At 40.6% G+C, this 14,984-nt stretch overlaps 1 protein-coding gene across 1 annotated transcript in view; it reads right to left on the bottom strand.

Moving 5' to 3' along the window:
- Sgk3 (serum/glucocorticoid regulated kinase family member 3) overlaps positions 1-14,648 on the bottom strand; it is a 72,511-nt gene extending 57,863 nt beyond the window's left edge. The window contains exons 1-2 of the mRNA XM_023722386.1: positions 14,555-14,648; positions 922-1,135 (exon numbers count right to left, since the gene is read on the bottom strand). Coding sequence (XP_023578154.1) covers positions 922-999 — 78 coding nt within the window. The 5' untranslated portion in view covers positions 1,000-1,135; positions 14,555-14,648. The remainder of the gene's footprint in view (positions 1-921; positions 1,136-14,554) is intronic.
- Positions 14,649-14,984: the final 336 nt, after the last annotated feature.

The raw sequence follows: 14,984 nt of genomic DNA, 5'->3' as shown, positions 1-14,984 counted from the left end.
CTAATGGTGTTTGTAAATAGGATATCAAGTCCGCATCTCGTACAGCAATTAACCACTAAGAAGAATGTATGCAGTGTGTTAATTATTGAAACTGTCCTACGATTTGATTTGAAACTGTCTCATTGCTATTTATCAATAAAACTATGGCAAAAAAAAAATCAAAATAGACATTATCTTTAACGTGAAAAAGAGATATAGTATTTTTAAAACTATTTTTGTAGTTTACAACAAGATATAAAATAATAAATACCATAAGGAAGATACTGCAGGAAGTTCAAGACAGCAGTTCTTTGTTTCGTTTTTGGTACCAGAAATTGAACTCAGGACCTTGAGGCTGCCAGGCAGGCACTTTGTGCCACTGAGCTACATCTCCGGCCCTGACAGTAGTTCTTCACATGGGACCTGTGATTTCAGGAGCCTACGCTACCTGATAGGCCACACGAAATTATCAGTGGCAGTTAAACATGCACAAATACATAAATTTTCTGCTGAGACAACCTAAGAGACAGTGTCATAAGATTCCCCAAAGGGATGTGTAAATTAGCAAAAATTTACACTAAGAAAGGAAAATTTAAGCCAGACATAGTGGCTCATCTCTGTAATTCCAATACCATGGGAGGATGAGGCAACAAGATTGCAAGTTCAAGCCCAGCCTTAGCAATTTAGCAACTTAATGAGACCTGTCTCAAAATAAAAACATGCAAAGGCCCTGGGTTCAATCCCCAGTACCACATGCATATGCATGCATACATGTGCGTACACGCATGCATGCACATACACACACACACACACACACACACACACACACACAAATCCAGATATGGAGGAAGAGAAGCATTCTAGGTTAAGGAAGAACAAATCATGACACAGAAACACCCTTTGTAATCAATTTTTCCCATATGGTTTATATTACATACTTACAGTGAACCTTTTCTTTTTCTCTCTGTGTTCATCAGAGCTGGGAATGCTTACACTTGGACAGCTTTCCTTGTAGTCCATGGTATAATTTTTTTGTACTTAATGTCTCAAGAGGACACCAAAAAGTGAGTCGAAGAAATAATCAGGAGAATGAGAACAATTAACTAATCCAAAATATGAAACCTCCTGAGGTAATATTCAAATTCCATCATGCAACCTTAACAGAAAAAAAGAAAAAAAAAAAAAAAAAGAACCTCTCAGCCATTGATCCTCTAAAAATGAGCAGAAGCATAAAAATTACAAACAGCTGCGTAGTGAGACCCTGTACCAAATACACAAAATGAAAAAAAAAAAAAAAAAAAAAAAAAAGAATTATTAGCAAAACAGTTTTAAATGCCTACTACCACCTGTCATTCCTTCTAAGAAGGATCCATTTGATGATCATTCCGGTAGGAATGCACTTTTCCTCAGCTTAGGAACTACCAATTTAGTTTCTGCTGTGTTCCTATCACTAACCTGCAAACATCTGCACCTCATCTACCTCCCTCATTAAGGAAGTTCCAGAAGTCTATATTCCACAGGTCATGTAGCATGAGGTTAACTCTCACTAAAGGAGCTCTGGCTGGCTGACCAGAGCCTCAGCCTCCCGTCACAGTGGTCTACCACTTACATAGCAGAGCAGGTGGAGCTTCCATCGCTGTTTAAAATGGATTAACTTTACCTAGACAGATCATCTTATCCTTCCTCAAGTTCCACCTTAGCCCACCCTTCTCAACCTGCAGCTGGCAAGAGGGAAGATTATGCCCTATCCTGGCCACACCTTTCCCTTGAGAATGTAGGACATGGTTTTTGTTGTATTATTGCTACTGCTGCTGCTGTTATTATTATTACTATTATTGGTATTGGGAACAGAACCTATGCCTTTGCACTGAGCTGCATTACCAACCCTATTTTTTTAATTTTGAGATGGTGCCTCAATAAATCACCAATTTGCCCAGAGTGGGCTTGAATTTGAGATTCTCCTGCCTCAGCCTCCCAGAGTGCTGAGATTACAGGCCTGCTCCATCATGCCTAACTTAATCATCAAGTGGGGGAAGACAGGAGGGTGGGGAAGGCAAGGAGATGAAAAGTGAATTAAATTGTATTAGGTACATGTACCAGCTCTCCATAAAGAATGTAATCATAAGACAGACAAGACAGACAAGACAAGCAAACAAAGCGAGTTTGGTATGGTGAACACCTGTAATCCAGGCACTTGGGAGGCTGATGCAGGAAGACTGCCATGAATTGAAGGCCAACCTGCACTACATAGTGAGTTCATGGGTAACCTAAATTACAAAGCAAGAGCCCATCTCAAAAAACCAAACCAACAAAAAAAGAGAATGTAGGATATAGTGGTCGGTCCCACAGGTACTTTATTATATACAAGCATAAATGCCTGTGCCTTGCTGTGGTATAGTCCACAAAAACAGAATAAGGAAAACATTAGGCCTTGGGCCTTCTGTTTAGAAGGGACAGTAAGATATCCCATTGAGTGGCATGTTATGAAGGAGGAGGAGCAAGCTAGAAAAGCAGTTTCATAGAAAATACCTAGGGACCTTCTAATGCAGGCAAAGGAGGCAGCTGAGTGTAGAAAACTACAGTCAAAGTACACACTTAATGGGGGCCAGAGGTTCTTCCCTGGCAACTGTGCTAGTCAGTCTCTATTTGCCTTTCCAGATCCAACTGCTACTCTCCATGGAGTCCAAGGTTGTTTAAGCCCTCCGCTGTCTTTTTGACAGTGATAGTTTCACTTTCTAAGAACACAGTTTCTACCAGGCAGCTCCTTCTCCCAGTTACAGTTGAAAGCCTAGAATTAATAATGGCTTCCTGACCTTGCTGAGAAAAGGAAGCTTCACCATGCCTTGCTTGGTACCTTAAGCCCTGTTCACAACTCCGTAGTAAACAATCCTGTTAAGACTCCCTTCATAGGAAGAAGTGCGGGTGGAGGGCAGGGTGGTGATAATCCAAGTAACTGATGAAAACACTGACTTCAGAGACAGTAACATGGGCTAGGTCTGCTTCTGGCTGTCCTTGAGAACGTCCACAAAGTAAGGGTCTTACTTTTATATCTGCCAAGCTGAGAAGAATAAGCATTAAATCTCAAGTTTTCTGGAAAGCATTCCAAAACCAGTTAAACAAGCAAACTTATAGTCTCTGTGCTAACATACGGATTCTGTCTGGAAAGCAGAGTAATCTTAATTATAGAGAAATCTGGGCAAACACAGGTGAGAGTAAGAATGTTGAACTCCAATTCAGTTGAACTTCCTTACTGAAAGCAGCTACTTCATTCCTCTGAGGAGGTCCATACTCCCAATACCTCCCTTCATAAAATGCTTTCAAGTTGTTTGACAGAGAAACACCAATTCTCTTCGCAAAGTGCTCCTACTTCTCTTTATTGTCTCATAGCCCAAAAGTGCTCAGCAAGTAGTTCAAGTCTTGCTCTGAGAGAAGATTACCTTCTTAACAAAAACTGCAGAATATCAGCAGGAGTCTGGACAGCACATTGGGGATTACAATCAAAAGGTATTAAGGCAAGAAGGATTAAACAGATGACTGGGGTCCACTACAAGGCCACATGTTTATACTGCTGTTCTCTAGTTTTTGTCAAGAACAAAATGCAGCAATTCCCCACAGTGATTGTCAATGCAGAAAGGTAAATACAATCCTGCCAAAGGTTACTGCAAACTATCTCTACACTGACACAAATCCCAGAAGCCCAAAATGTAATCCACCAGTCAAAGAACTCCCAGAGATAAAAATGTGTTGCTTGTGTCTTATGTGGGATTCTATGGAACCCAACAGCAGTCCTATGCTTATTTATCTACTCTTGACATTTTAGTGAAAATAAATATAGTAGTACCCAGTCAAATCCCCCACACTGGTTTCCTGTTCTATGTGATAAAAGTTATTAAGAAGGATTAGGGCCATATACAAGCCTCTGACAAACACCAAAAGAAAGGTACAAGTTGTATCAATTACCACACACAGATAATTGTGTATGGTACCTGTATGATCCCCCCTACAACAATCTTCTGGCCCAAGATGTCAAATAGTACAGAATCAAAACTAACATTTATTGAACATTTATGCAGGACTGTTTTAAGTACTCACATTTAAGAATCACTTATTCTTCCCTGCAACCTCTGAAATACTATTATTCCTACTTCATAGATGAGGAAGAAACCTAGGCTAAGAGGAATACATTATCACACAACTGTGAGTGATGGCACCCAACTCACAAACCATGTCCTTCAACTTCCTGTACTCTTGTTTCTTACGCTTCAGTTTCTTTATACATCCTCTTCTAACCTTATCTTTGAAGACACTACAGAGTTGAAAAGAATCTATTAACTGGGTATCCATAAGGTAATACGCTTACAGAGAGAAAGTTAGCAAGAAAGGGAGATTTCTGATTCTGTTAGCAAGAAGGGTAGCACTGTCAGAAGTGGCCCCTGCCTTCCAGTTCTTAAAGCATTACATGTAAATAACTAACTGGCAGCTTGGTAAAAAGCAGGCAGACCCCATAACAAGGACAACCAAGAGCTAAATTATGAAATAAAAAGGCACAAGAAATTTAGATGCTACTGAGATACATATTTTAGAAAAGAATTTATCGTTTTAAAAACATTCATAGAGTCAAGTATTTATTTGAAGCTATACAAAGTAGAAATCTGTGTAAACTCTGTGGCAGAAAACCGTCCAAATTGTTCTGTTAAAATATGCTGATTTAAATACTGCTTAATAGCATTTTGTTCCTTTACCATAGTATCTTTTTTGTCTGTTGCTTACTAATTACTGTTCTGTATCTGTTTGAAGGCAGACAAAATTTCTCTTCTAAAAAGACCAAACTATTCTTATGATTTTACCTCTACAAAAATAAAAAGCCCACTGGGCATGGTGGTTATGCCTATCATCCTTGCATTCTGAGAGGCTGAGGCAGGAGAATCACAAGTTTGAGTCCAACTGGCCGATTTAGCAACCGAGATCCTGTCTGAAAAGAGTTAGAAAGAGATAAAAGAACCCATACTAAGAACGTTGCTCAGAATAAAGGCCCTGGGTTCAATCTCCTGTACACCAAAAAAAAAAGAAGTAAAATAAAATACGAGTGTTTCTGAGGCCCATTTCTTCACTTATCATAAAGATTGGTTCTTTACTGACTAGTGGATCCTACCCAGAGGAGGAAGCAGATATACTCCTAGGTTATCAGTATCCACTCTTAACAAAGAAAATAACAGAAAATACATCTTTTGACTCTGTGGGTACTACAACAGCAAAGGAATGAGAAACACAAACCAGAGGACTAGAGGTAAGTATCTTTAAGAGACATTAAATAAAAGGGTAGTACCTAAAACATAGAAATAACTTTGGTTTTTTTCAGTACCGAGGATTGAACTCAGGACCCTGTGCTTGCCAGGCAGGCTCTTATTCTACTGACCTATCTCCCCAGCCCAAGAACTCTTAAAAATGCAAGAAACACCACAATAAACAACCAATTTAAAAATAGGTCAAAGATCTTAACAGATACCTCACCAAATAAAATATACAGATGGCCAGTAAGCACATGAAAAGATGTTCCACAGCTAGTTATAGTGGCCACATCTATAACCCCAGCACTAGGGACGCTAAAGCAAAAGGGTCATGAATTAAAACCCAGACTGGGCTACCTAGCTAGACTGTGTCTCAAGGGAAAAAAAAAAAAAAAAAAAGTAAATAGAGATGTCACATCATATGTCAATAAAAGGAGATACAAATTAAAATAACAAGATACCACCATTGTACTTGGAATGGCTACAATCCACAAAATTGACACCATCAAATAAATGCTGGTGAGGATGAGGGGCAACAGGAAATCTCACTGGCTGCTGATGCGAATGAAAAGTGGTACAGCTGGGGAGATGGCTCAGTGGAATAAGCGCTTCTCTGGCAAGCGCAAGGGCCTGAGTTCAATCCCCGGTTCCGCAAAAAAAAACTCTTCAATTTTTGGGGCTGGTGAGATGGCTCAGTGGTCTGAAGGACCTACTTACAACAAGCTAAGGAAAGCACAGGGACCACGGTTCAATCCCCCAGCACCACATGCCAGCCAGCCCTGCCCCCTGGTGGGCTGAGCTGGACGCACACATAAATAAAATAAATAAATTTAAAAAAAAAAGAAAGAAAAGTGGTACAGCCACTTTGGAAGACAGTTGGACATGTTTTCACCATGTGATCCTACAATTGTGCTCTTCGGTGTTTACCTGAAGAATTTAAAAAACTTATGTGCACATGAAACCCTACATATGGACACTTATGGAAGTTTTGCTCATCACTGCCAACACTCAAACAATCAAGATGTCCTTAAGTAGAGGAATGGATTAATAAACAGTGGTACATTCAAACAATGGAATATTTTCAGCACTAAAAAGAAATGGCCTATCAAGCCATGGAAAGACATGGAGGAACTTATTACTTAGTGAAAGAAGCCATCTGAAAATGCTCCAGACTGTATGATTCCCCTATTTGAAATTCTAGAAAAGACAAAACTATTAAAGCAGTAAAAACATCAGTGGTTGCCACCAGCAGAGCACAGGGGCTCTGTGGAGAGACTGGGGCGTGCTGACAACTGAATCCAGGACCTCACACTGAGCTCTTCTCACCCAGCCTTTTTTTTTTTTTTTTAATTTAGAGGCCTCACTAAGTTGCCCAGGTTGGTCTTGAATTTTAACTCTTCTTCTATTTTTGTTCTGTTGTTTGAGACAGGGTCTTGCTATATCATTCAGACTGGCCTTGAACTATGCGGCCAAGCATGGCCTCCAAATCCTCCTGCCTCAGCCTCCCAAGTGCCTGGATTGTAGGTATGTGCCAGTACATGCAGCTCAGCTCATAGTGCCTTAGCCTCAAGAGTACCTGTGATTACAGGTGTACACCACCACACCCAGTTATCAGAGAGGACTTTTAAAGTATGCTCTGTATGATACTAGTGGATATGTATCATACATTTCTCCACGCCCATAAAATGTACAAAACTAAGAGGGAATCTTAATGTAAGCTATGGTCTGAGTGATTATGATGTGCTGATGTAGATTCATAAAGTGTAACACATTAACTACCTGGTAGGGAATGTTGCTAGTGTAAGAGGCTGTACATGTATAGGGCCACCAGGCAGACAGAAAATCCCTATGGAAAAAGGGAGACCTTTTTCCTCCCAGGACTAGGGATTGAACCGATGGCCTCACAATGAGCTACATCTCCAGTTTTGTTTTTTGTCATTGTTCATTTTTAATTTTAAGACAGTCCCACTAAATCACTAAATTGCTGAGACTAGGCTCAAGCTGTGATCTTCCTGCCTCAGCCTTGCAGAGTGTTGGGATTATAGGTGTGAGCCACCATGCCTGACTCATACCTTCTCCTTGACCGTGAACCTAAAACCACTCTTAAAAATTTAAGTCTACAGAAAAACACCATGCACATACCATAGAGCTTAGATTAGAACTACTTTGGGAACTGGAAATTGACCCAAGAAATAGAGGATTATGGTGCAAGACAGAGATTATTTCTGAGCATTCAACAGGCTTTGTGGGGTTCATTTTAAATTACATTAAAAGCACCTTCCCAGGATATTCTAACCCCAAACTAACTGATTACTGGTACTGAAAGTGTTCTGTAACAGTATACAGTCTGTATCTGTTTATTTCCTCCTCTCTGGAAACTAGCTACCAGCATATCTGAAATGTTTCAGTAGAACAAAGCACATCTTTGTCACATCTGTAAATTAGGTTCACTGCAGAATAGATTAAAAATCTAACAGGATCTTCCAATGAAAGACATACAGTAACCACCTCTGCTCCCCTTGCCCATATCCCATGATGAATCAGTTACAACTTTTCCTGTTTTCCTTCATTACTAATACATCCTTCCTTTAATTCTCACTCCACTGGCCTCTTTGATGCTTCTCTCATCCTGTAATCACACAGCCCAGTTTTTCCTAGAGTTAGCATATCTCTTATTTTGATGCATCTTTTATTTATCCTGATCAGTGAAAGTGATAGAAAAATTAAAAATAAAATACTTGCTAAATAGCCTGTGTTGGGACTGACAATAGAGAACAGTGTGTATCCAACAATTGGAAACAAGTGGTGACAGCCTCAACAGTCAGATAAGCCTGCTAATTTCCTGAAACGGCCTCTATTTCACTACAGACATTTCGGGAAGGGAATGAAGTGAAGAGGTGAAAGTAACCACTGACGGCCTTTGTTTTTCCATACTAGAATCAAAACTGCCAGGATAAGGAGGAAAGCCCTAAACTTCCTTCAGTGATAACATGTCCTTCCACTTGATCCAGAACCAACAAGGCTGTGATGGCGGTAGTGGCAATGTCCTATTCTTCTCACTTTCCTAAGGTCCTGCACTGGGGTCCCAATCACAAGAATGTTTGCTCTATTCTCAGCTTCCCAAGCTTTTCTACTGAACATCTTCCAGGCAGATGCAAACACAGCATACACCAAGGACTTTTTCTAGAAGACTGTAAGCATGGCAGATGGAAGGTCCCAGGGTAAAGCTGCTTGTGACTGTAGAGGCTGAACAGAGAACTCAGACTGAGTAGACACATGAACAAAAAAACTCAGAAGTCAACAATCAGCACCTCATCTCATGGAGTATGTTGGGAAAATCTTCATCTCTGCTTCTATTCTAACCCTTCTCCAATCCATCTATCACTCAGGAGACAGATTGATTATAAATCCCTGCATACTCTTTGGCTTTCATTGCTCTTACAATAAAATCCGAATTCTGAATTACTGAATATGGCCTAACCTTTGTCTACCTCTCACGTTGTACTCCAAAGCCTCTCACCCTCTCTCTACTCACTAGAATCCCACTGGAAGCTCTTTCTCCGTTCACACACACACTCAGCCCTTTCCCTGGTCTGTGCTCTCTCCATCTCTCTCCTTGTGGTCCCTCTGGCTACCACGCACTTTCCTCAGCTCTTCACAGTGAGATCTTTGTATAAACGTCACTCCTTTTGACAATAACTCTAAAGTGCCCCTTCTTGATTCAATCTTCCCTTCTTATCCCATTCGCTTATTTTAGCATTTATGGACTGCATCTAAGATTGCATTTCATTTGCTTATTTAAAGCTTGCTCAACTAGGATGAAGGAACTATGACATTCATTGTCACATACATAGCACATTCCGATAAAACACGACTTTCACTTACTCCACAGGTAGAGACATGCTTGAAAATTCCAACTTGCCAAAGCGTGTTGGTGAGATCATCAAAGCAACCAGTACCTCAACATGCTGCTCAATCATCTATTTCTCCCTCTTCATTGATCTCTCCTGTTATTATAACCCACATTAATACTTAACAATAAAATCTGTCCAAAACCACTGATTTACTTATCCAATAGTTACCTCATAGCATATGCTGGAGATGCATCACTACCTTTTACTGTTTGTAATATTCTTAAAAAGTTGTTTGGTTTTCTTTTGTCAGTACTGTGGAGTGAACCCCAAGTCTTTGCACTACACTACAACTTCACCCTTTTTTAAGAGAAAGTATCTCTAAGCCACTGAACTGCCCAGACTGGGGTTCAACTTGCAATCCTCTTGCCTCAGCCTCCCAGAGAGCTGAGATTACAGGGCTAAACCACCATTCCTACCAACAAAGCCATTTTATTTTATCATTTAATTTAATTTTGTCTTTTTGAGATAGGATCTATGCTATTCAGGCTGGCCTTGAGCTCACTTTGTAGCCCAGGCTGGTCTCAACCTTGCAATGATCCTCCTGCCTCAGTTTTCTCAGTGCTGGGATTACAGGTGTGTGCCACCATGTATGGCTCACAAAAGCATTTTAAAAAGAAAAGTCTGGTTAAACAGATGTCTATGTAGTACGAAAAAAGAAACTATTGTACTCCAAAGAATGTACTTGCTTTCAAAATTCTTCTGACAACAAAATTTTATTGGTTATTATATTAGAAAGTATCTCTGAGGGTTGGCCAGGTAGCTCAGCAGATTAAAGCACCTGCTTAGGCCTACGCAGGGGACGGCGGTTCAATCCCCGTCCTGCTGTGCTTCCGTGTCTCTGCGGTGCTGAGTAATTGAGACTGGGCATGGTGGTGTGAGCCTGTAATCCCAGTATTTGGGAGGCTGAAAACAGGAGGATCACTACAAGTCCAATCTGTGTAGTGAGACCCTGTAGACCCTAAACTAAATATATATAATAAAAAGAATTTCTGAAATTACAAATAATTATACATTTAAATTATACTGACATTGTAGCACATTTTTGCAATTCCTGACTTTATATTGGATATATTACTAGTAAAATGTAACTTATAGAATTTTACCTTGCATTGTAACACTTAAAAAGTTAGGCCTTTATATTTCTACTATTGCCTTTTTTCTGTCAGCAGAAACTACAGCTTTGCCCTTCTAACTCTTTTCTATCAATAGAAACTATAACCTTGCCCTTAGAATGGTACAATAAATTTAAAACAAGGATCTGTAGCTGAATGTGATGGCACACACCTGTAATTCCAGCAATTTGGAAGACTTAGAAGGATGACAGAGTTTAAGGCCTGCCTGTGTAACTTTGCCAAGCCCTGTCTCAAAAAAATAAACAGGGCTGTGTAAGTAGCTTAGTGGTAGAGTGCCTCTGGGTCTGATCCCTCCTACCTAGTACGCCCTCCACCCACACACACCAAAAAGGTGCTACACCTGTAAATATCAAAATCAAGAACAAAGAAGATAAGTTAGGCTAACCCATGGCCTAGAATGGAAAATCCCAATGGAAGTTTGGGAGGCAACAGGAAAAGTGAAGATAAAAATTATATGGCAAACACAGAATCATAAATCAAGTTGTAATCTGAGTTACCAGCAAAATAAAAGTACTGGCCCAACTAGGTCATGAGCATATAAATGTTTGTAATGTAAAATCAAGCTAAATGTGTTAAATCAAACACTGACAGCAGACTTAAAATTGTAAGCATCAACTGTAAACATACTCAGGTAACATATCTACTATCTTTGACGCATTAACAAGTTTCTGGCATAGATCACCATCTATCTAGGAATATATAGAGGTAGCAACTTCATTTTAGAGTGAACAATGAAAGGTGGTAAATTACTTTCTGCCAGACCAGACAAAAGAGAATATCCAGTCCTATCTGACTCAGAAAGCAATTCAGAAAAACAGTATTATATGCCTAGAGATATAAAAACAAAAATACAGTTTAGAAATAACATTTCACAAGATAATCCAAACTGGAGATGTTGCTCCATAAAGCCTGTCCTGGCCTAACGGCTTCCTGTGTGAGATTATTGCGCTTTTGTTTAAAAAAAAAAAAAAAAAAAAATCTGCTTGCCCATCTATGCGAGTCTTAAGAATGTTGTTCTTCCAACATTTATTTCTTTCTCTGAATCCAGACCTCAGTGTCTTCATTTGTATCTTTTTAATGAGTAATTAATGTTTTCTACCATTCTCCTTAGATATCCATACTGTAAGGGAGGAATAATCATTGAATCTCAATCTTCAATGAGTTAAGCCTATTAGAGTTTTGAGTTCTCTTTTATTTTATTTTAATATTTATTCATTTTATTTACTTATTCATTTATTTATGGTGGTACCAGGGATCAAATTCAGGACCTTGTACTCGCCAGGCAAGCACTCATTCCACTGAGCTATCTCCCCGGCCCCTATCCCTTTTATTTTACAAGCAGGTAAGCAAGTGTGGTTTTGTACTTGCCTTAAAAGCAACTGGAAAGAAAAACAAAAAAAAATATTTTAAAAAAAGAAATAACTGGAATCTCTGCATTTACTTCTTCTCATTTTAATATATGCCCCTTCCCCCCAAAAAAACCCTTGAATTACAACTGAAAGTAAACTGTAATAGGTCCTCTTGAAAAGTCACCAGAACTCAGAGGAAAGAAAAACTACTGTAAACTATCTAGTATTTGGGGTGGCAGTGGCATATAAAAGAGGTTTGAAGGATGAGCACTCAACACAGAAAGGACAGGAGTCTTCAGTACAGATAGGAACAGCTGAGTCCAGTGTGTCACAATGTGTAACCAGACCACCACACCAGACTATGGCAAAAGACAGCTCATAAAAATACAAAGAAAAATTATCATGAAGTAATACTCACCCTGGCATTTTATAAGGTACCGACATTAAAGCCTCATCTTGCTTTTATATTTACAAACACTGGAAATCATTTTTTATCTACAGGAGTCACAAACTGAAAAAGTGAGTCTGAGATCACATTGTAAGGAACACTAAAGCCCAGGTACCTCACTCTTGATCATATTCTGCACATGAGGACTTAAAAGCATTTGAAAAGGGAACTGAAGGGTTGTAGGTGTAGAAGATTAAATGAAATAAAGGGCAGGAGCAAAAAGAGGCTTGGCAATGCTAGGAGTGGCGTGCTTGCAAAAAAAAAAAAAAAAAGACAAGTAAAATAAGGTGGTAGCTATTTGCATGTGGGGTTCAAGGTAGGAGGCAGAATTAGCATGGCCTCAAGAACAAATAACTAAAAGTGGGCGTGGGGGGCAGAGAACAGGGCAAGATGACAGTGAATTAGCTTAAGTAATCACGGTTCTTGCTGGAAATGTCTGCATCAGATCCACATATATGATACCTTTCATGTGCTAGGAACTGCTTCTAGGCACTCAGGACAGAGTAGCAAACCCAAATGGGAAGCACTGCTAAGCTACTTATTCTTTAGTAGTAGACAACTGATAATGAGTAACTATATAAACAAGTAAATACATATTATAGGAAGTGTGGGGTTGTATGCAATTTCAAGTAGGTAACATCTGAACAAATACCCAGAGGTGAGGGAGTGAGCTCTGCAAAAGGCTGGGTAAGCATCAGCAACTAACACATCTGTATCTCAAAATAATTTCACTCCACAATGTTTTTGAAGATAGCAACAACATTGCAACATACTTCTTCAGGTCCCAGTCCTATTTCCCTGGGCCTGCCTTTAGGTTCCACTTCCTGGCTCTATCCTACTCAATCAAGAAGACCTCACCAGTAACAGTGATGATAAACTGCCAAGTAGGTCAACTGGTTTATACTAGCTGTTTACTTTTGTGTAGATGGGACTAAAGGGGTGCATTTTAAACAACAAAACCAAAGCACTGCTAGAACATGTTTGCACAAAGCTTCAGAAGACAATCATCTTGTTCTCAAAGCAGTAATTTGACGTAGCAACCTTGAGACTTGTGATTTAAATCAAAGGTGCTGAAGAATGATTATGAATCATGCAATTAAGCTACCAAGGAGGATAATGCTGAGAGAAAACCACTCATGACACCATAAAACTGTCTAAAACAAAAACAGTAACTATTATTAAGAGTAGAGGTAATATCTTCCTTTGATTTTATAACCTGTTGATCATCAGAGATCAATCTCTGACAGTTATTGATTCTGTCTTTGGCCTCAACTTTATCTGTAAAATCTAGCTAGTCTGATTTTTCAGATCCCTTTCAGTTCCCAGGTTCTATACAACAAGCTATGGGTTCCTGTGATTTTTTTTTAAATTAACATGTGTTGGGCACTATGGTTTACCTAGTCTTGCAATGTAAGCACCTGTCCTGAACAGCACAATTTATAAATTCTATAAAGTGATAAATCTACCTCAACTTGGTGCTTAAAATGAGGCCACATTCATCCTAAGGGCACTGGCTTTTTTTCATCTCTCGTAGAACAGCTCTGAAGTCAGGTGGGATGGAGGTGTAGCTCCATAGTGAAAGGTCTGCCTACTATGAGTGAAGCCTTGGAATTGATCTCCACCAACAGACACAAAAACAACTCAGCAACAACAGACTCCTGGGTCTGTAGCATTTGAGAGCATATTTGATTTGGAACAAGGTGGAGGATCTTATGAGGTAATACACTTAGTATGACAGAAAACTAGAAAGCCTTTTCTAGTCTACAATTGTAAAAACACTTCCAAAGAAAGCATTTTTTGTAACAGCTGAGGAAAAAGCATGGGTATTCCAATGAGGACAACTCTGGAGATTAATGCTCACAGGAATGCATAACAGAGAAAATGGCCAACATTTATTGTGGTCAAGCACTAGATATCAATTCTATCTTCACAACAACCCTGTAAGGTCAGAACTGCCATTTTATGGATGTGAAGACTAAGACATATAGAAATTAAGCAAACTGTCCACGTTTTTTACACTGAATTAGTACATCCCAATCCAGGCATTCCAACTTCAAAGCCAATAGGCTTGTTTGGCGTGGTGGCATACACCTGTAATCCCACACTCTAGGAGGCTGAGGCAGGAGGTTGAAAAATTCGAGTCCAGACTGAGCAATGTAGCAACTTCGAGAAAGACTGTCTCAAAATAAACATTTCAAAATATGGATGGGGATGTAACTCGGCGCGAAGGGTGCCGGGTTCAAAACACAGACGGGAAAGAAGAGCTGGAGAACTTAACTGTCTTGATACAACCCCTACAGAAAACCCTAGCGTCTTTAAGGCGCAGCCCCATTACCATTAGCACCCTTCTCGCCAAGCTCAACAGAAAGGCAGTCCCGCAAGCTATTTTCTCCTCCAGTCCTGGGGCACGCGCTACCAATACAATTTTTGAATCTGATCATACCTGAGGTTGCTCAAGATTTGGGGAGGGAAGGTGTGCGGAACAACTCCAAAGGCCCTCGGTCCGGAAGCACGTGCAGGCAGCAAGCGCGCAGGCTGCACGCGCCGCCGCGGGGGCTCAGCGGCCCCTACCCGAGGCTCCTCCCGGCGCGGAAGTCGCACCTGGCCCGCGCGTCCTAACCTCCCCACCCCGGACGCGCCCGCAGGTTTCCTCCACCTGCACGGCGCGGAGCCCACCCGCCACGGGGCTCCCGGGCGCCAGCTGGGCCGGCCACTCGCTCACCTCGGGGGAGCCGGTCCGCGGGAGCCACAAGCCACCTACCCGAGTTACGCCACCCGGTCCCCACCTCCAGGTCCCGCCCAAACAGCATGCCCCGCCCCCACCAAATCACCGCGCGGCCCTAGTGGGGTGGGGCCGCCTCGCTCAGCCCCGC

Source organism: Octodon degus, unplaced genomic scaffold (genome assembly GCF_000260255.1).
Source record: "Octodon degus isolate 3935 unplaced genomic scaffold, OctDeg1.0 scaffold00091, whole genome shotgun sequence".
NCBI lineage: Eukaryota > Metazoa > Chordata > Mammalia > Rodentia > Octodontidae > Octodon > Octodon degus.
Note: the sequence above shows the minus strand (reverse complement) of the source record. Positions and strands in the feature narration are given on the sequence as shown.